Source organism: Carettochelys insculpta, chromosome 14 (assembly GCF_033958435.1).
Source record: "Carettochelys insculpta isolate YL-2023 chromosome 14, ASM3395843v1, whole genome shotgun sequence".
NCBI classification, from domain to species: domain Eukaryota; kingdom Metazoa; phylum Chordata; order Testudines; family Carettochelyidae; genus Carettochelys; species Carettochelys insculpta.
In genome coordinates this window covers 40,382,351-40,402,029 of record NC_134150.1, presented here as the reverse complement: position 1 = coordinate 40,402,029, position 19,679 = coordinate 40,382,351, and the positions used below count along the sequence as shown (strand labels likewise).

General features: G+C 47.8%; 1 protein-coding gene across 1 annotated transcript in view; it reads left to right on the top strand.

Moving 5' to 3' along the window:
* Positions 1-18,526, top strand: part of SLC7A5 (solute carrier family 7 member 5) — a 63,156-nt gene extending 44,630 nt beyond the window's left edge. Inside the window, exons 3-10 of the mRNA XM_075008298.1 lie at positions 1,276-1,381; positions 2,747-2,791; positions 5,290-5,413; positions 6,506-6,609; positions 7,889-7,985; positions 9,440-9,589; positions 13,347-13,524; positions 15,924-18,526. Coding sequence (XP_074864399.1) covers positions 1,276-1,381; positions 2,747-2,791; positions 5,290-5,413; positions 6,506-6,609; positions 7,889-7,985; positions 9,440-9,589; positions 13,347-13,524; positions 15,924-15,979 — 860 coding nt within the window. The 3' untranslated portion in view covers positions 15,980-18,526. The remainder of the gene's footprint in view (positions 1-1,275; positions 1,382-2,746; positions 2,792-5,289; positions 5,414-6,505; positions 6,610-7,888; positions 7,986-9,439; positions 9,590-13,346; positions 13,525-15,923) is intronic.
* Positions 18,527-19,679: the final 1,153 nt, after the last annotated feature.

The following is a 19,679-nucleotide window of genomic DNA, read 5'->3' as shown; positions in this document are numbered from 1 at the left end:
TACAATCATCCTCTTTTTATGGCTTTTAAATTCAGTAGCGGATGAACAACAGGAACTTTTGATGTTTAGCTGCTAAGGTAGCAGACTTCCTTTCCCACGGTTTCAAAGAGGCTATCGCAACCTGCTGCTTGATTGGGTCACCTGTGGAATGAGAGGAAATCCTGGGTTTTTATCAAAAAACAGTAGGACGATATCATAGCAAAGTCTTTTAAACATCTTTCAGGTAGAAGGATCCCAAAGCGTTTTGCAAGCTGCATAATGCAGGAATCGTTCCAACCACTGCTGAAATGCAGCTAGCGTTGGGTTGGAAAGAGCAGCTGTTTGAGTACCCCACAATGCTGCACTATCGTCTAGGACAGGGAATAAAAGAGGATTTGAGCTGAAAGAGCTGGGGAGTTTTAGGGAGGTGGGATAGAATTGTTCCAGTTGGAAATTACCCAGTGGCCTCAAATCCCACACCTGTTATTGGCACATAAAATATAGGCTACCGCTTAAGCCAGCCTAATTTACAGTGCTCAGGGGTGTGAAAAAGAGGCACGCCGAGCGATGCAAGTTACAGCAACCTAAGCGCTTTCCACGTGGGCACTGCATTGGTGGGAGATTCACTTCCATCCGCACAAAGCATTTTCACCAGACGTGCCACAGTAGTGCTTGAAATGTCGACCCAAGTCCGAGCAATGGAGAGTCCATCAGAAGCAGCGCGTGGGATTTGGTGTGGGGGATTAGACGCTCTGAGGTGCCCTTAGGAAAGCTGGCTGCTTTCACGGGGCTTTCGTCTCCTGGTTTCCACTTGCTAACTTGCATCAAAAGAAGCTAAAAATACATTTGCTTCCCCTCATGTTACTCTCCTGTGTAAGCAATCGTTGCCGCTGTCAGAATGGGAAGTTCTGCAGTGGTGGATTGAAGGGGACGTGTCTCAGAGGCGTTATCTGTTAGCATGAGCCACGCTGTGGGAAAGTTTGGGAGCTCTTCCTGTAGTTAGTCAATTTAATTTATCGTAGTTGTACTGCAATGGAATCACACGACATGAAACTAGAGTAAGTGAAATGAGCCTAATACAAATCAGTCTGTACACCTGCGGTAACACAAACGCAGCCTGCTTTGCATCAACAAAACAAATGCCCTATTATCAGATTTTGTCCCAGAGTTTTTCCCTGCCCATCTCTTGTCTGTTTCACCCTGTGAAGGTCTCTGGGATTCAGCCTTTGTCTGCTTTTCACATCTTGATATTTTGTCCGGTTGTGTTTTTTTTTTTTTTTTGTTGTCCCTCTGTAGGTGATGTGTCAAACCTGAGTCCTGAACACTCCTTCAAAGGCACAAAAGTTGAAGTGGGAAACATCGTTCTGGCTTTGTACAGTGGTCTCTTTGCCTACGGAGGCTGGTAAGGTGCTGGCATATCTCTCTTTGCAGTGACGGTGCCATTTTGGTCCTTGTCTTCTGCTCTTTCTAAGAGTTGGCAGAAAGGATGTGGCCCAGAACTACAAGGCTACGTCTGCTCAGCAGCAGTTGTTTTTGCTCAATCCTTATGGCCCCTCCCCAGTGCATATGTGCCAGTTCAAGCAAGTTGAGTCAGTTGCAGCCTTTAGAACAGGAAGCAAGAATTGTGGTAACCTGGTAAAATGTTCCAGTTTTAGGGTAAGTGAACACCAGGGAAGAAGCCAAGAGACATCCGATAAGGTAGGGTTGTCTCTTTGGGGCCAGAAGTGTCGGAGACAGAAAACAATTTGAAGAGTCAGGGAACAATTAGGCGCAGTAATGTAAGAAGGCAATTCCAGCCAGCCAGAGTAGCATGGGTCAAAGGATTCATCCCATGCTCTGAGTCAGACAGCTCCAGCATTCCTTTTGAGTAGGAGCACAGGCTGTACTGAATGGAGGTAAGATGCCTTACATGGGCCGTTGGTTCATAAGAACTGGATTTTGGTAAGCCGGTGTCATAAGAGCACAGGTCAAAGGAGAGGATGTGACCAGCGGCTGTCGCAACTGGTACATCAGTTTGCCAGTTGGCAACTCTGGGACAAAGCTGACAGAGCAGGGGTGGCCAGCCTGCCACTCTGATCAACCAGTGCAGCTCCAGCTCAGAGCCACATGCCCAGACTGCTCACAGCCACTCTGCGCACATGCCCCAGCATCTGGAGGGAGAAGCATGTGGCCGTGAGTCCCAGGCATTAGGTTAGAGCAGGATGCTGGGGATGCCTGGATCTGGGAGGTGGGGAGGTGGATTGGGTTAGAACTGGGCACTGGGGGTGCTTGGTGAGGGGGAGGGCATTGAGCCATGTATTACATATTTATTGTTATCTATCTATCTAATATATAGATAGCTAGGTAAAAATAAATACATATATAGTATGTGGCTCTTTGCAGTCTATCCACGTCTGTTTTGGCTCTAACCAGTTGGCCACCCCGTCCTAAAGGTCTCTTTATTGATCCCTTTGCATTCTCACAGAAATGTGAGTCTGTTTACTTGGCAGATTTTGGCTCTTAACTGTCAATACAAGAGCATCACTAGCTGCCTGTAGGTGTTGGATGCAGGGATCCATCTTGTTCCAAACAGATTGGCTGCACTGCACACTGGGCCCTGCGGGGAACACCTTTGTGTCTGGTGCCGTAGATCTGATGCACATGTTGACCATCCTCGGTTTTGCAGCGCATGCTCCGGTTTGTGTGCCTCTAGTGAGGCGTGCGTATGCATATTGGATCCTTTGCCCTACTTCATTGATCTCCACGAGCCTTTTCTTTTCAATTGCAGGAATTACTTGAATTTGGTCACTGAGGAGATGATAAACCCCTACAGGTATGTGTGCCACATGGCAACTTCGGGTCTAGAAAGGCAAACTCAGCAGCAGTTTGCCCTCTGAATGCCACTGCCATCCGTTAGCGTAAAGCTACCCTTTGTGGGTCGCCAAATATTGCCACTGGCCATCCCAAGGAATGAAAACGAGGTCTCAGTTTGGAGAGGAGCAAAACCTCTGCTGAGGGCAACACATGTATCTAATGAAACTGTTTTTGGAAAGTAAATGATGGGGTTTCCTGCAGAGGGAGGGAAAAGAAAATCTTAGCCTAAGAGAAATTCTTGTTCAGTCAACTTCCCTCCCTGGTCTCCTTTGAAAGTCCCATTTCCTCAGCATGGCTCAACAGCCTGTCCTTTCCAGTTGTGGGTATGAGGAGGTTTTCTTTGCATTTGTTGAGTTATGGCAATGCCATAATCATCATATCTATTGCATATTTTTGCCAAAATCCATGGGGCTTCCCAGAAAGTGGTTTTATTGTTTGCCATGCACACTTCACCTGTCTGTGGTTTTTCCTCTCAAGGCATGGGCCTTTCTGTCTGTCAGTTTTCTATGTCAGGGTTAAATGAGGGATCTGGTAACTTGGGAGTGATCTTGCCAGAGCAGAATATCTCTGGCAAATCCTGGTGCCTCCAAGGGAGGTGTAAAACTTCCGTGATTACCATTGGCATCACTGGATATAGCTATACAGCAAAGTTATTCTGGAATAATTTATTCCAGAGTTATTATTCCAAAATAAAATAATCCAGAATAAGGCATATACACGACAGAGAAGCCCCAGAATAAGAGAACCTTATTCCAAAATAGTGTGTCTATACACAAAGTCTATTTCGAAATAGAGCCATTGGACGCACTATGTCTTATGTCGAAATAGCCTCTATTCCCTGTCTACACAGACTATTTTGAAATAAGGCAACCGCTATTTCAAAATTATTTTGCATCGTGTAGACTCTAGCAAACTTACTTCAAAGTAGCAGTTGTTAATTCAAAATGACTTTGCTGTGTAGACCTACCCACTGGCTGCACCTTAGGCCAAGTCCTGACCCCTATAGCTATTAGTTCATGCTCCAAAGCATGAGACTGGATTACCCTTTCCATGACATGTGTAATTACTTATGCTTTTGTGAATTGTAATTGTCCACCCTTTTTCCGAATGCAGCCAGTCTGTTTGGCTCCGTGACCTCCAACAGCTTTGAGCTCCACAGACAGATTGTCTGCTGCATTAAGAAGAGTTTCCTTTTGAAATCAGTGTGCATGAACTCAGTGAGCCTATCAGGAAGGGAAAACTGCCCTCACAGCCAGCTTCTCTTTGAAGATATGCTTAGGTTGCGGCTGAGCATCGTTCCCAGGGCAGCAGGGGGTCCAGCCAGCTCTCTGATAACTTTCATCTTCGATCTTGCCCTTCCTGTCTCCTTTGTAGACAGCCACCAGTACAATTGATTATGTGCTGGCCAGTAAACAGCTGTGCACTTTCTAAGGGTGTGTCTACACTGGCAAGGTACTGTGCTGTAACTTTTGCACTCAGGGTGTGAAAAGAAATACCACCCCCCCCACGAGTGCAGCAAGTTACAGTGCTGTAAGCCGCCCGTGTAAACTGGCTCCTGGCGCTGTTATCAGCTCCTCTGGTGGAGGTGGTTTGCTGGAGCACTGGGAGAGCTCTCTCCTGACGCCAGTGCCTTGATCACACTGCCGTGGCTTTGCTTTAACCCTAGAAATTTGACACGTCTAATACTGATATTTGCAAGAGGCCCCTGTGAGCTCTTTGCATGAAAGGCTCTGCATTGAGTCCAAGCAGCGTTTGCTCAGCCAACCAGAGTCCATTCACAAACTATCCCTTGCCCACAAGTCTGTCTCCCTTTGGCTCGCAGCCACGGTGCTGAGCTGCAGGGGCAACTGGTGTGGGAATTCCAGGAGGGGCCTCAGCCATGTGCCCCTGGCCTGACCCCTCTTTCCCATGCTCCACCCACTCCCATCCATGCCCCACCCCTTCCAGCCCTTGGCCCACTCTCTTCCCACCCCTGCTCCATTCCCCGCCTTCCTGCAGTGGTGTGGGCTGAGAGCCATGTGAACGTCCTAGCTGGCACTGCTGATGGGCCGCACCACTCCAGGAAATGGAGGGAGCCTGCCCCCATACTCAGTGGAAGCAGCACAATGCTGATGGTGAGTGCAGGGCAGGGGCCAGTGCGGGAGGGTGGAGCATATAACTTACAGTCCACTCCACACGCATGGCCTTTGCTGGATTGCTTTTATTTTTGGAATTTTCTCCCCAGCTTCTCCCAGGAGAGTGGAGTCCAGGTGGTAAGCTGGACCTGCTGCAAGACCATAGAAAGGCAGAAAGGACTAGACAGTCTGTAAGCCAGTGCAGAACATATTCCAAAAGGCTGGTCCCTGCAGCAGCATCATTTCTGCCTAGAACAGTGTCTCTTGAATTTTGTCTCCTACTGAACCACAGCCCCTTCTCCCCCAGATCCGAATATGTTATTTATTTTCCTTTGCTTCCCAGAAACCTGCCTCTAGCCATCATCATTTCACTGCCCATAGTCACCTTAGTTTACGTGTTGACGAATCTGGCTTACTTCACTACTCTGTCAACAGACCAAATGCTGTCGTCTGAAGCCGTCGCTGTGGTAAGATGAGTCATGTCCAAAAAGTTCTTGATTTGTTTTTCTACGCTGCCTGAATCTGTCATGCAATCTCTAGCAGAATTTCCCATTTCACTCAACATTGACCTGGGCTGCTTGCAAGAAGCTGGTGTTTACTTAGGTGTCCCCCTTCTGACACAGAGCTGATTTAAGCAGAGCGATAAGTAAGGGAGCGCAGGAAATTATTCATGAATAGCCATAGCTGTTACTGTCCTTGTAAGCACATAATTGGGGACCAGAGTGTGGCATATAGGAAATGGCCACTCCCATCGCTGTTGAACCAGGATAATTTCAGCCGTATCAGTTCATTTGATCGGTGCTTAAATGCTTAAGCAAATAAGTGTTGTTCTAATAGTTCAAAAGAAAGCAGAGACAGTAATCCAGCTCCCTGGCCCTACTGAGAGTGTGCAGCTTTGGGCAAGCTTGGAAGCTAGGCAGGACTGGGCCTGGCACCCTCCAACCCTGTATAAATTGGTGTTGGCAATTCAGTAGGCAGCAAACTCCCTTCTGAGTAACATTGAATCCACGCACCAGCACTTTGCTCTCTGGTGCTCTGCTGCTAGACGTGCTGGTTGCATTACTCCAGTTTTATTCTGAAGTGACTCCAGGGAAATGGCAGAATAGCACTGGGGTGAAACTGGAGCAAGACCGTGATGAATCAGACTGAGCTGAAACCTGGAAACTTATTAAAGAGCACATGATGCTTCCTGCCAAAATAGGGCTGTGTGCTTCAGGGTCCCAGACGCAGTCATATGTATGCTATTGGCCTTTGGCATATCTGAACCCTCCTGCCATTGCAGTTGGATCCCATATTTTCCCAAACTTCCTGTCCTAAACCATTATGTGGTATTGCTGGTGCTGTTCTAATGGATGTGGCCTTCTGCCCCAGAGGTGGCTGCACGTCAGGGTAGTGCCCACCATTTGTTGTGTGCAGTTCCATAAATTGCTTTGGGTATGTGAAAATGGCAGTATGAAAAATCTTCAGTAATCTGTGTTATAGCGCTCTTGAACTTGTCTGGACAGTTTTGATAAAAGTCCGCTTAGGCAAGATGCTAACCGGATGTTGCTTCCTGCTAGGACTTTGGGAATTATCACCTGGGCATGATGTCTTGGATCATACCCATCTTCGTTGGTTTATCGTGTTTTGGGTCTGTTAATGGATCTCTCTTCACTTCTTCTCGGTACGTGTTTTGCTCAGTCCTGCAGACCCCATTTACAGAGACTGGGGCTAACCTCCTCACTGAGAGCTGTCAGCACAAGACAGTCAGGGTCTGAGGGTGCCGGACGAGAGAATTTGTGAGACCAAGGGAGGTCAATGTTGTCAAGCATATTACCAACACTTACACTGCTTTCTGGGCTCTTAGAAGACATTTAGGGGTAAATTACAACTAAATAACAGCACAGAACACTGAGAGCCAGGACTGGTGGCCGTATGCAAACTTCATGTGGCCGCGGGAAACTTGGCCACGCCCATGATAAGTGGGGTCATCCAGCTAACTAAAATCATGCCGGATTACAGATGTTGCCACATGAGAGCATTCCAGATCAGAGAGGTTCAACCTGTAGTGTGCAAATATCCACCTACAACAGGTTGGGCTTAGGTTGTCCTCTCCGCCTGGCTCACTCCAAAATGGTCCCAGGTCTGTCATGTGGTTGTGCCTTGTGTCATACTAGCTGTGTCTACACGTGCACGCTACTTCGAAGTAGCGGCACTAACTTCGAAATAGCGCCCGTCGCGGCTACACGCGTCGGGCGCTATTTCGAAGTTAACTTCGACGTTAGGCGGCGAGACGTCGAAGTCGCTAACCTCATGAGGGGATCGGAATAGCGCCCTACTTCGACGTTCAACGTCGAAGTAGGGACCGTGTAGACGATCCGCGTCCCGCAACGTCGAAATTGCTGGGTCCTCCATGGCGGCCATCAGCTGGGGGGTTGAGAGATGCTCTCTCTCCAGCCCCTGCGGGGCTCTATGGTCACCGTGGGCAGCAGCCCTTAGCCCAGGGCTTCTGGCTGCTGCTGCGGCAGCTGGGGATCCATGCTGCAGGCACAGGGTCTGCAACCAGTTGTAGGCTCTGTGTATCTTGTGTTGTTTAGTGCAACTGTGTCTGGGAGGGGCCCTTTAAGGGAGCGGCTTGCTGTTGAGTCCGCCCTGTGACCCTGTCTGCAGCTGTTCCTGGCACCCTTATTTCGATGTGTGCTACTTTGGCGTGTAGATGTACCCTCGCAGCGCCTATTTCGATGTGGTGCCGCGCAACGTCGAAGTTGAACATCGACGTTGCCAGCCCTGGAGGACGTGTAGACGTTATTCATCGAAATAGCCTATTTTGATGTTGCTACATCGAAATAAGCTATTTCGATGTTGGCTTCACGTGTAGACATAGCCACTGACTGCAAATCTGGCCTGTGTGAACGACTCCCAGGCTCCTGTGCCAAACGAAGTGACTGTTCTCTTGCCCTCAGGCTGTTCTTTGTGGGATCCCGGGAGGGTCACCTGCCTTCTGTCTTGTCCATGATTCACCCCAGGCTGCTCACGCCGGTGCCCTCTCTTATCTTCACAGTAAGTATCCTGGTGGCTTTCAGATTACGGGGGGGTGCACAGGAGGTGGGACACAATTGACCAAGAAGGTGGTGCCAGCTGGGGTCCATGAATGCCTGCTTCTCCTGGGGCTTTAGGAAATGACTATGGGATACTCCACTGAATCCAACTAAGCAAACTCTGTCGTTTCAGGAGAAGGTGAACGTCCTCCTTCTCCTCCTGCCCATCCCTAGAGTGTCTGCCAGCGTGCCACAGGGAGTAGCCCTCCCAGGCCCCTCCTGTCTTGCTCAGATCAATCAGATATATAGCATGTGGATGCCCGAGTGAGACAGCCACACTCACTACGCTTAGGGCCGAAATGACAGGTGACCTAAGTAAAGCTCTTTGCCGTTTCTTAGCACGGACATCTGTCAGCTGTGCCTTAAGTTCTAGGGACGTGGGGGAGGGGAGAGGTCCAGACCACCACCAGCTCCAGGAAGACAGAAACTCAGAGTGATTCCTGTAAGAAAATGTGTGTTGCGTTGAATCTCCCCGGGCTTCTCTACATTGTCCGGAGGTCCCTGTCGTGTGCAGTGCCCCCACGGCTATAGAACAGCAGCCACACTTCCTGTCTGTGTGGGCAAGGAGAACAGATCTCCACACGTCAGAATAAAACTCATGGGGAGGAAGCGTGGCTGGGTGAAAGAGGAAATGAAAGGCAGGCAGGCAGCCACCTTGTCACAGATTCGGTTAGGTGAGAAGACATCCCTGCTGAACCCTCCTGTCCATGTTTCACGCATACTTGTAAGACTGACTGCACTTCAGATTCTGTCTGCAGTAGGAATAGCTGGGGGAGGGATGGGCAATGTCAGGATTGGGAGGCCTGCAGAGCCACCTCTCCCTGCCCCACGACCGAGCACATGCCAAGGCAAAAAGAGAGCAGCAGGTGCTGTGGGGGCAGTGGTGCAGCTGTGGCAGGGATCAAGGACTGCAAAAGCAGAGAGTCCTGCTGGTCGTGACCGAAATGCATCGGAGGAGCTGCCTGGCAGGCTCTCAGGCCAGGAGTAGCAGGAAATGGCACCTGTCAGAACGGAAGTGCCTTCAGCCGAGCTGCGTGAAGAAATCTTCCATAGCACCGTCTTCCTCAGGGGATCAGTTCTGTCTGGCTCTTTCAGACTCTCAATTCTGTGCGCACGAAGAGAGTTCAACTCCTTCTCATCCTCTAAATAACCCCATTTTTTTTTTTTTTTTTTTTCCTTTCTGTGCTTATACGCCCTCATCATAGTATACCCCTGGCTCGCAAGTTTCATGATGGAGTTGTTCTGCGTGGGGATCACACTCAGCTAAATTAGTCAAAATTCAGCCACCACCTCTGAGTGTGCCTGGAATGCTGTCACTCAGCTTGATGGTGGAGAATGGCCTTTACACGTCTTTAGTAGTGTATGGTGTTCTCATCTGCCTGCCCCATTGCTCATGGCTTCTCTTTCTGGCTGCAGTGCGTCATGACCCTGCTCTATGCCTTCTCCAACGACATCTTCTCCGTCATCAACTTCTTCAGCTTCTTCAACTGGCTGTGCGTGGCTCTGGCCATTATCGGCATGATGTGGCTTCGTTACAAGAAGCCGGAGCTGGAAAGGCCCATCAAGGTGAGGAGAGTGGTGGTGACAGAGGCGGGTAGCCCTGTAGACATGGGCGTTTCCCCTGCATGCTCTGGGTTCTGTGAGACTAGTGGGAAGGTGGCGGGATTGGAGGCTTTATGGAGGCATTTCTGGGAGAGGGACAGTTTTTTATGTTAGAAACATAGGGTTGGAAGAGACCTCAGGAGGTCATTGAGTCCAACCCCCTGCTCAAAGCAGGACTAATCCCAGCTAAATCATGCAAGTCAGGGCTTTGTCAATCCAGGAGTTATAAGCCTCTAGGGATGGGGATTCTACTACCTCTCTGGGTAATGCATTCCAGTGCTTCACCACCCTTCTAATGAAATAGTTTTTCCTAATAATCCAACCTAGACCTCCCCCACTGCAACTTGAGACCATTGGTCCTCATTCTGTTATGTGTCACCACTAAGAACAGCCTCTCTCCATCTTCTTTGTAATCCCCTTTCAGGTCATTGAAGGCAGGTATCAAATCCCCCTTCACTCCACTCCACTCTTCTGTAGAGTAAAAAAGCTTAAATCCCTCAGCCTCTCCTCGTAAGTAATGTGCTCCAGTCCATTTTGGCTGCACTCTGCTAGACTCTCTCCAATGTGCCCACTTCCTTTTTGTAATGGGGGCCTCACAACTGGACACAGTATTCCAGATGGGACATCACTAGTGCCATATAAAGGGGAATAATCGCTTCCCTAGATCTGCTAGCAATACTTGTTTTAAGATTTGACTCCCATGTATAGAAATTCCCTCCTCAACAGCTAGAAAACCTTTCCCGGCAGGAGTGGACAATGCAGTTAATTTACTGCGTGGAGGTTCAACCTTAAAACAAGCACCGCTGGATGTAAACAAAGAACAGCTGGTGTGCAGTTCGTGGCTGGTGTCAGACTGGTTCGTGGTAAGCTAGAATCCTCATTGCACAAAACTCTCCCAGCTGGCGCTCTTTGGTAGATTGGTACAGAGGCCTGGGGCTAAGACAAAGGGATCTTGGAAGGTCCCTTCCTGTTGGGCATCTTGATGGGGCAGCGCACAGAAGAGTTCTCAATGCTAAACCTGAGCTGGGGATTATTAGTAAAGGACATCAGCCCATGTGACTCTCAATCAAATGCTTTGTACCAGTGTGAAATTGACGTACAAATATTTGTTTAAAAAAAAAAAACGTGAGGAACAGACTCTGACTTGGTTTGTCCTCGGCTGCCCTGGCAGGACAATGGGCCAAGGTCATATCAAGCACTGGAGTTAGTCAGCCCTTGTTAAAAGCAAGTGCTGCTGGCATCTTTCAAGCACACGCAAATCCCCAATGAGCCACAGAGGGCCAAAAAGCCACAAACATTACAGACCTTCCCTGAGCAATGGTCCCAAGACGGCTCTTAGCAAGAGGCTTCCCTTCTAAAAGCTGAGGTCTGCTCCAGGCTTCCCTCCAATTTTTTTTTCCATCCATGAATCATAGAATCACAGAACACTACAACTGGAAGGGACCTCGAGAGGTCATCAAGTCCAGCCTTCGCCCTCACGGCAGGACTAAGCACCATCTAGACCATCCCTGATAGGTGTCTATCTAACCTGCTCTTAAATATCTCCAGTGATGGAGATTCCACAACCTCCTAGGCAATTTATTCCAGTGTTTGACCACCCTGGCAGTTAGGAAGTTTTTCCTAATGTCTAACCTAAACCTCCTTTCCTGCAGTTTAAGCCCGTTGCTCCTTGTCCTATCCTCAGAGGCAAAGGAGAACAATTTTTCTCCCTCCTCCTTTGTTAACCCACCTGCGTCTTCTCTCGTCTAGACTAAATAAGCCCAGTTCTTTCAGTCTTCCCTCATAGCTCATGTTCTCTAGACCACACATGGGTGGGATAAATTTTGTTATGTGTACCCAGGCATAGGGGGATATGCACCACCAATAGGAAGCGTTCAGCTTACAGGGAACACTGGTCTGCTCCTTTATTTTAAGAGGACTGCAGTGCTCTGAGGCAGAAACCAAAATTGCTCCAGCTCACTTGAATCATACTGCTGTATTTAGGACTTCTGAGATTCCGTACGGGGGGTCAGCAACCTTTCCAAGGTGGAGTGCTGAAATTTGACATTTTGATCTCTATGTACAGTCCGAGTGCTGGTGGTATTTTGTAAAGTCACTAATAGTCCAGCTTCATTAATAAATAAATGAAGAAAAAGAGCTTCACCGTTTCGGTGATGGTTGGTAGCATTAGCTGGTCTTTTGTTAATCCACAGGCAGCCTGGCATTGAGCAAGGTCCCAGCTTCATAGAGGAGGACGGGCAGGGCTGAGCTGTCGCCTTGTATACCAATGAAGATCGGCTTGTGTGCCGCTCTTGGCACCCATGCTGGGAGCTGTCGACCCCTGCTGTACAGTCTTGGACTGAGTGTGGGACCGGGAGCCAAGAACTCCTTGGTTCCAGTTCTGGGAACGTCAAGGATTTGTCGTGTGGCCTTAGGCAAGTCACTTTGCTCCTCCTTGCTGGAGCAGAGAAATTTCACACCAGCAGCAAATAGGTTAGAGCACCTGTGAGTTCCCCCAGCTCCTCCCCGTCGTTGTTTCTGCAGCCGGTGCCAGGACTGGAGGGGACAGAAAAGGGGAGAAGCTTGGCTCGGTTCAGCAGGGCTGACTGGCGACTGCCTTGCTTTGTGCAGTACATGTCGGAGGGCTGGGGAAGCAGCACTGTGACCAGCCAGAGAGTGGGGAGCACCTGGGGCTGCATAAACCGTACTCGTTGCCTGGAATGACACTGTGAGACGAGCCCCCTCCACACTTAAATCTGCCCCCGCCCAGAGGGGTTGGAGGTTGAGCGGGTTGTCACTAACCATCTGGGGACGGGTGCTAGTCCAGATGAGTCGCTAGACGGTTGGGACAATGGGGCCACACCTCAAATTGAAGGAACATTGGTAGGAATTAGCCAGGGCAGCGGACTTAAACTAGGGGTCAGCAGCCCCTGGCAAGTGTTGCAGGAGTGGCCCCGAGCCAGTTGTCATCGGCATGTCAGGAGTGAGCTCAGCCCTGATCCTACTCTCTCATGCAGCCGGGAGCTTGCTCAAAGCCAGGCCGCCTGTGGATGAACAAAAGTCCAGCTAATGCCACTGGCCACCGCCTCAACAGTAAAGCTCTGCATCTTCATTGATTTGTTAATGAAGCTGTTGTAAGAAGGACTATTAGTGACTTTACAAAGTATCACCGGCACTTGGACTCTACCTAGAGGTCAAAAGGTCAAATTTTTGCCCTCTGCCTCAGAAAAATTGCTGACCCATGACTTAGACTCTCTGGGGCAGGTGTTTCCTCCACACAGAGCCCTAGGCTGGGACCCGATGGAGAGGACGGTCCCAGATCCCTCTGTCATACCCCACCTGGGCTGAGACTCAGATGTGAGTGGAGTCTCAAAAGTTTCTCATCTAAGGTTAGCAACCAGGCATCTCTGCCAGGCAGAAAGGGGCCAGAGGTCAGGTATGCTAACCACTGGGCCACCAAGTTCTCTGTTTTTGTCTCCTGAAAAGGGAGGGTGAGACCTGATTGACTGAAGAGTGTCATCTTCCCCAGGGAAGCTAAAAACCCACAATCTCTCATTCACAGCTCTGAGCAGTCATATGCGTCGTCTTCCCAGGGACTGTCTCAGAATCCAAACACTTCCCCTACCAGGTCGAAACCTGGCACGCACATTGCAAGGTGACAGACTTCAGCTATGAGTAACTAGCCTCTGTTTCCTATCCTCCTTGGCTAACGTCCAGATGCTTTCTTGTGTCCCATGTCCAGGTTAACCTCTTGCTGCCCGTCTTCTTCATCCTGGCCTGCTTGTTCCTGATCGTGGTCTCCTTCTGGATGACGCCAGTGGAATGTGCTATTGGCTTTGGTATCATCCTCAGTGGGATCCCTGTTTACTTGTTTGGGGTTTGGTGGAAAAACAAACCCAAGTGGCTTCTCCAAAGCATCTGTAAGTTCTAGCCCCAGCCAGTAGCCTTGGCAGGGCACACCTCTGGCTCTGTAGATAACGTTTCACTTCTTACTGAGTGTGCTGAGGCAGGTAGCATTGGCTGTAATTCTTGTTGCAAACACCTAGAATGGCGTTTCTGTAAAACAATCCATCTGCTCATCAGTTGGCCGCCTTGTCAGCCACACCACCAGAATGATCCCCCACTGGTTGTAAGGGCAAATCGCGGACCAAATAGGTGACACCACCCGCCACCCAGTAGGGAAATGACGTGTTGGGACATAAATTCCTAGTGAGCTGCCAGAGCTGCCTTTCTCATGCCGGCTGAAGAGCTGCAGCCTCGTGACTTTATTAGCAGAGGAAACTATCTGTGCACATGGGGGCTAATTCTAACAAAAGTGAGATCACAGTTAGCCCCCAACGTGTTGTATATGGAGACCTGTCATGGCACAGAGAGTGCTCTTCCTGCTGCCTGTGTAACAGCACAGCCCCGGAAGGGACAATATCCCGGCAGATTCATTGGGGAGCTTTATGTAATATAGGCGTGTCACAGTTGTCAGTCTGTTACACCACAGTGAATGGTAAGAGGCAGAAAGCTCTCTGCCTGCTGCTTCCTGAGCTCTCTGTCTGAACAACTGATTCAAGAAAGTCAAGCTGTGTTGTCTACGTCAGTGGCTCCCAGTCTTCTCAGTAACGCGGCTCACTTCAGTGAGACAATTCCACGGCACGCCCACTTTTTTCAGCTGAATCGATTGCTGATAAACATTGCGTTTCCGTACATTTACTGGAGTTACAGTCTGACTGGAGAGGTTTGCAACACAATAGTGCATGCAACAAGCTAAACAAGGATCAAATGAATTCATGTTTCAGATCCACCCCAGACTACACCACCTTCGACAGTGAGCACAGACCCATTTCCAAAATCTGCTCAATGCCGTGCTAGGGATCTTGAGTAAATGAATAACCACTGAAAGCAGCTCCCCTCCCTGCCAGCCCATGAAAGCCAGGATGCGGTATTTAAACCACCTCCCAGCTCCAACAGGCTCCCTCCCTCCCCCTTGCCACAGGAGGGAGTGGGGGTAGGATCCCTCCCAGTTCATTCAGGCTGCCTCCGAGTGCAAACAGGGTCCTGTAGGGGTGGCATTTCCCCTGACAGTGGCTCTGCAAAGAACCACTGCAGGGGGAGGAGGTGAGGAGAACTGACAAGATATCATGACACACTTAGACAGTTCTCACAGCACACTGGGCCATGACACACTGGTTAAAAACCACTGCTCTGAGTAACTAAACTCCACCATTTTTCTGTGACTCTAATACAACTGGCTGACCTAGAAAAGCAGACAAGCAGACGTGCTAAATCTTATCTGTGTGTTTTTAATGAACAAGGAAAGCGTTTTTAACAGAGCGCCTGACTTTTTTTTATTCTGTCAGGCTTAGCTCTTGGTAAAGCTATTTCCACAGCAACTGAGTTGCAAATGAGCGTTAATTTTGTTCCAGCAGGGCTGGCTTTTAAGCCGAGAACAGAGAAAAAAAATCCAGGAATCTGATAAGTGTCTGATTAGGTGAACATGAATCTCATGCGCACATATATATTAATATAGTGTAGATAATCTGATCATTAATTGTATCTGTCATGATTGTCTCATGCGCAGAGATCACTTAGGCTGTGTTTACATTACAAAAATAACTTCGAAGTTGCTTATTTCAAAATACAACTTAGAAGTTGAGCATCTACACACACCCTGCTTCAAAGTTAAACTTCGAAGTAGGGCACGACTCCATTCCCAGGACTGGAGTAAGGACTTCGAAGTTAACTTCAAAGTAACAGAAAATGTGTGTAGACTCTACTTCGAACTTAGTTTCTAGCGTAAACATACCCTTACTGTAATACTGAGGGCACAGAACCATTTGAAACACACTTTAAAAAGAGGCAATTTAGGATTTTAAAAATCTCACACTGTATTATCCCACTTATAAGTTTATAACTGAAATATTTCCTGGTTGCATTTCCTCCCCTCACTTGTTTGACATGGTGTATGCATTCCCCTGTTTTACTGATGCCAAGTTGTGGGTATGCTACACATTCTGATTTGCTCTTGGGCTGGTTGCTTGTGGAAGTACACCATTGCTATGTTTTTAAGGAAAATGCATGCACATACAAGATCAGAAATTCAGAATCATGGAATCAAAAAGGCTGTTTCAGAGAATGTGCCTGCACCATGATATGACTGTACGGTAGTATTTGGACAGACTCCTTTGGAAAAAACAAAAAAAAGTGGGATGGCTGCTAAGTCGGGCCATTTGAGGGAGCAGATCATGAAACAAGCTACCAGCTCACCCGGCGGAAGTGAGTAAATCTTGTATTTTGATGCTTCTAACTCACTCTTGTTTCTTCCATTCAGTTTCTGTGACAGTCGTGTGCCAGAAGCTGATGGAAGTGGTTCCCCAAGAGTCTTAAGGAGGACAAGCAAAGATGGTCAGCTCGGGAAAACGCACAATATTATTGTAAAACAACACGAAAGAAAATGTTTCTGGTCCCTTGTAAATAGAGATCCCAGAAACACCCTGGCAGAGCTGCCACATTTTTGAGATCCCATCACCTGGTGTCTGCCGCTTTCCTCTCCCCAGCCCCATCACCGCCAACAAGCCAAGCAGCTGAGCAACACCTTGAAGAAGAGTTCTGGGGGTACGAATTTAGTCTGGGAAGATGAGTTTCTACTGATAACCTCAAGAGGCACCAGCACATCTGGTTACAAGGAAACTGATCAAGCACTCCCTGTGTGTGTGTATGTTTGATTGATAACTGGACTTCAGTTCTTTTTGTGCTTATTTGTTGTCTTGTCTTAATTTAAGGTTAGCGTTTAGTTTCTCCGTCACAGAGGTTGCATCTGAATTGGCTAAAGGAAACAGGAATTCCAATGCAGTCAATATTACATATGTGCCTGTGCAAGGGATTGGAATTCCACACTGCCACCAGGCTACAAAAAAGCCCTCCAAGTTGTTCTGTTTCAAAGGCAGCAAACCCAGCCAACTACTGAGTGAGATGCGTGGAAGGCTAAACACTCTTGGGCACAAGTAGATAAAACAAATGGACTGAGATAGACATGATGCTGATATTAAACAAGGACTTGCACTGATTTCAGCTGGATCCTGGACCCTCCTTTGCTGCTCCACATATTTTTTTTATTATTTTTGGTGATACTACAACTGTAATTCATTGGAGAGATAGAGATATATTTTGGAGGCAGGGTGTCCTCCTATGTCAGGGACTCCAAATGTTTCTGCTTTTTACTGACTTAAAATAAATCTTAGAAAAGTCTTACAGAGGTCTGCAAAGCAAAGATCATTCAAGAGGCATTGGTTGATAATTGGCATACGCACACAAAAATATATTTTACTGAATGCTTTGGAGTCTTCCAGTGAGGTGCCCTGATGTTGATACACAAAAGCTCAGAGAGATGCAGAATTGGCATTTCTAAGAGTATGGAGCATGTATGAGTATTTTATTTTCATTCCGCTGCTGAAAAGAGCAATGTCATGTTCAGTTGCCTGTTTTCTGCTGTTCAGTCTTCACCCCCTCTTGATTATCAGGCCAGTATCCCCAGCTGCTTTCCTAGTTTCACTGCTGCCATCATTATCCTTAAGTACCCAGAGGCATGTCGCCTGCTCCTGCAAATTAGGACTGAGGGGTACAGGTGTGGGTCCAAAGGGCAGGGTTTCATGGGAACTTTAAGCTGCTTTCTGAAAAAATTAGCAAAAGGCCAGGTTGTGGAATGGCTGTAATCTGCATTACCCTGAAGACTGGTGCAACTCAAGCGCAGGCAGTGCCATTCCAACAAGTGGCACTGTCCATCAGCATTCAGCTTGATTGACGTTTGCCCTTAAGGTCATACGGAGAATGTTTGGAATGGAAAGTGTCTTTTAGAAAGATATTGAGAGGGTAGGGGACTGCATAAGTGTGAGCGGAGAGAAACATGAGTGTCCCCAAATCGGAGAGCTTCAAGGCTCCTTTTGCGACCCATCTACCATCAGTTTGATGTTCTGTTTCTCTCACTGCTCCCAGAAGCAGTGCACTTGAAACGTGCTCCTTTCCATAAAACTGCAGCACCAGATTCTGCCTAGCTGGCATCAGACATTTTGGGTGGCCCCAGACCAGAGCATGGCACAGGAAGGTGATCAGGATCTGCAGTTTTATGGACCATGTTAATGTCTCTTTGTTTTCTGGGTGACTAAAGGGAACCGACTTTCCTTTTCCAACTTGACTATAGATGCTTATGCAAACATACAGAGTGCTGTAGCCTGCTATGTTTCTGTGTAATCTGGATCTTTCTCATAAGGACTGTATTGCTTCCTTACCTAAAAAATCTGTCTCTTCAGCCGTATGGAGAGCCCCTAATAGTGTAACAAATTGTCCTGAACTCATCTGTGTGAAAGATGATATTCTCATTTAAAAGCAAATGCCTGTTTTCCTGAGAGCTATGTCTACGCTCGGCAAAGTAGACTGCAGATAAGCAATTTTCACTACAGCAGTTGCGTAGCGAGAATCGACATATCTGAATTCAGCTTACCTGGCCATCCTTACTGAAGAAGGTCGACGGGAGAGTTTCTCCCGTCAACCTCCCATACTCTTCGCATCTTGCAAGGAGAACAGGGGTCAGCCGCATCCTCTGAGAGGTCAATTTTGCGTGAACCTACCAGTCACACAAAATCAAACCCCGGAAGATCAACTCCAAGTGGGTGGATCTTCCGGGCTAGTGTGGACACAGCCTAGGCAAGCTGTGTGGGTTTCTTCCCAGAGTCTCCTTTATGCTTTTGCCTGGCCACTCCTCCTTTAGAAGTGGGTAATTGAACTTGTGCCCTGCAGTACTGTTTTTTTTGTAAAGCAAGATGTTTTTAATTTGTAACCCTATAGAGTTAGTGCCTTAGTACACTGCCTCTGTCAAGCATCCTGTCTGCTTTGTTCTGCATTTTTTTTTCAGCGTGGAAGATTTCTGGGACAGGAGGCAATAAAGATATGAAAGTTTTTAGTTGATGCACGGTCTTTTTATGAAGCTGTTTTGCCAGGAGGCTAGGTAGCTTATTGCGGTTCCAGACAGCTGCATCTCCTAACACCATCCATGAAAAATAATCAGTGATTGTCATTAAAGCAACAAGTTATATAAGCATCACCATTGCTGCCATTAAGGCTATGTCTACACAGCAGCAATAGTCCTGAAGAGGTATTCCAGAATAGCTTATTTTGAAATAGCATCGCTATACACAAAATGCATTGAGGTAGAGTGTCTACACAAAACAGAGCCTATTTTGAAATGGAACCATTGGATATATATGGCTTATTTCAAAATAGGGTCTATTCCCTGTCTACACAGGCCCTATTTCGAGATAGGCGCTATTCCTCATGCAGAGAGGTTTACCAATTTCAAAATAAGGTCTCTGCTATTTTGAAATTATTTTGAAATAGCAATTATGTTGTGTAGATGCTCATGTAGTTATTTTGAAATAGCATCCGCTGTGTAGCCATACCCTATAAAAAAGAAAAATCTTAGTCTTAGAAGGTATGAATGGCAGAGTGGATAGCTTGTGTCCTGGAAAACATCTGGCTGCTAAGTCACCTTTTCCAATCTAACCTGGGTCAGAACGATGCAGCCAATAGCGGTTGAGGGGAACTATGCAATTAGTTGGTAGGTCTCAGACTCATTCCTTGGGAACAGGTGTCTGTGTGAAGAATTCACAGGCCATGCAATTTGAGTTCCTCTTTTCCTCCTCCAGGTCAAGGTTGAGGTGCTTTGGCAGGATAGCAAAGGAACAATTTTCACTGACACCACTTGTGCAGTCAGTACCTCTTCTACAGACAGAGCGCCTCAATCAATGATACCTTTCTCTAGTGCTATATTTCTTCTCTGTTAGGGTTTAGTGTTTTTAGGGCCAGCCACATGGTGTTAGGGTTGAATTTCTTGACCTGGCTCTAGCCCCCTTGGCTGGCAGGGACTTTAAGTGCCACGTAGCCAACTGCAGAGTTATCTAGGGTCAGGTTAGAGAGGGTGTTTTAGCCCCTCACCCACTCCAAGCTGAAGTAAAGTAGTAGCTGTGCCGAAGTCACACAACGTTCATATCTAGCACCAAACCTCTTCTGAATTTTGGGATTGTTTGGGCCCATC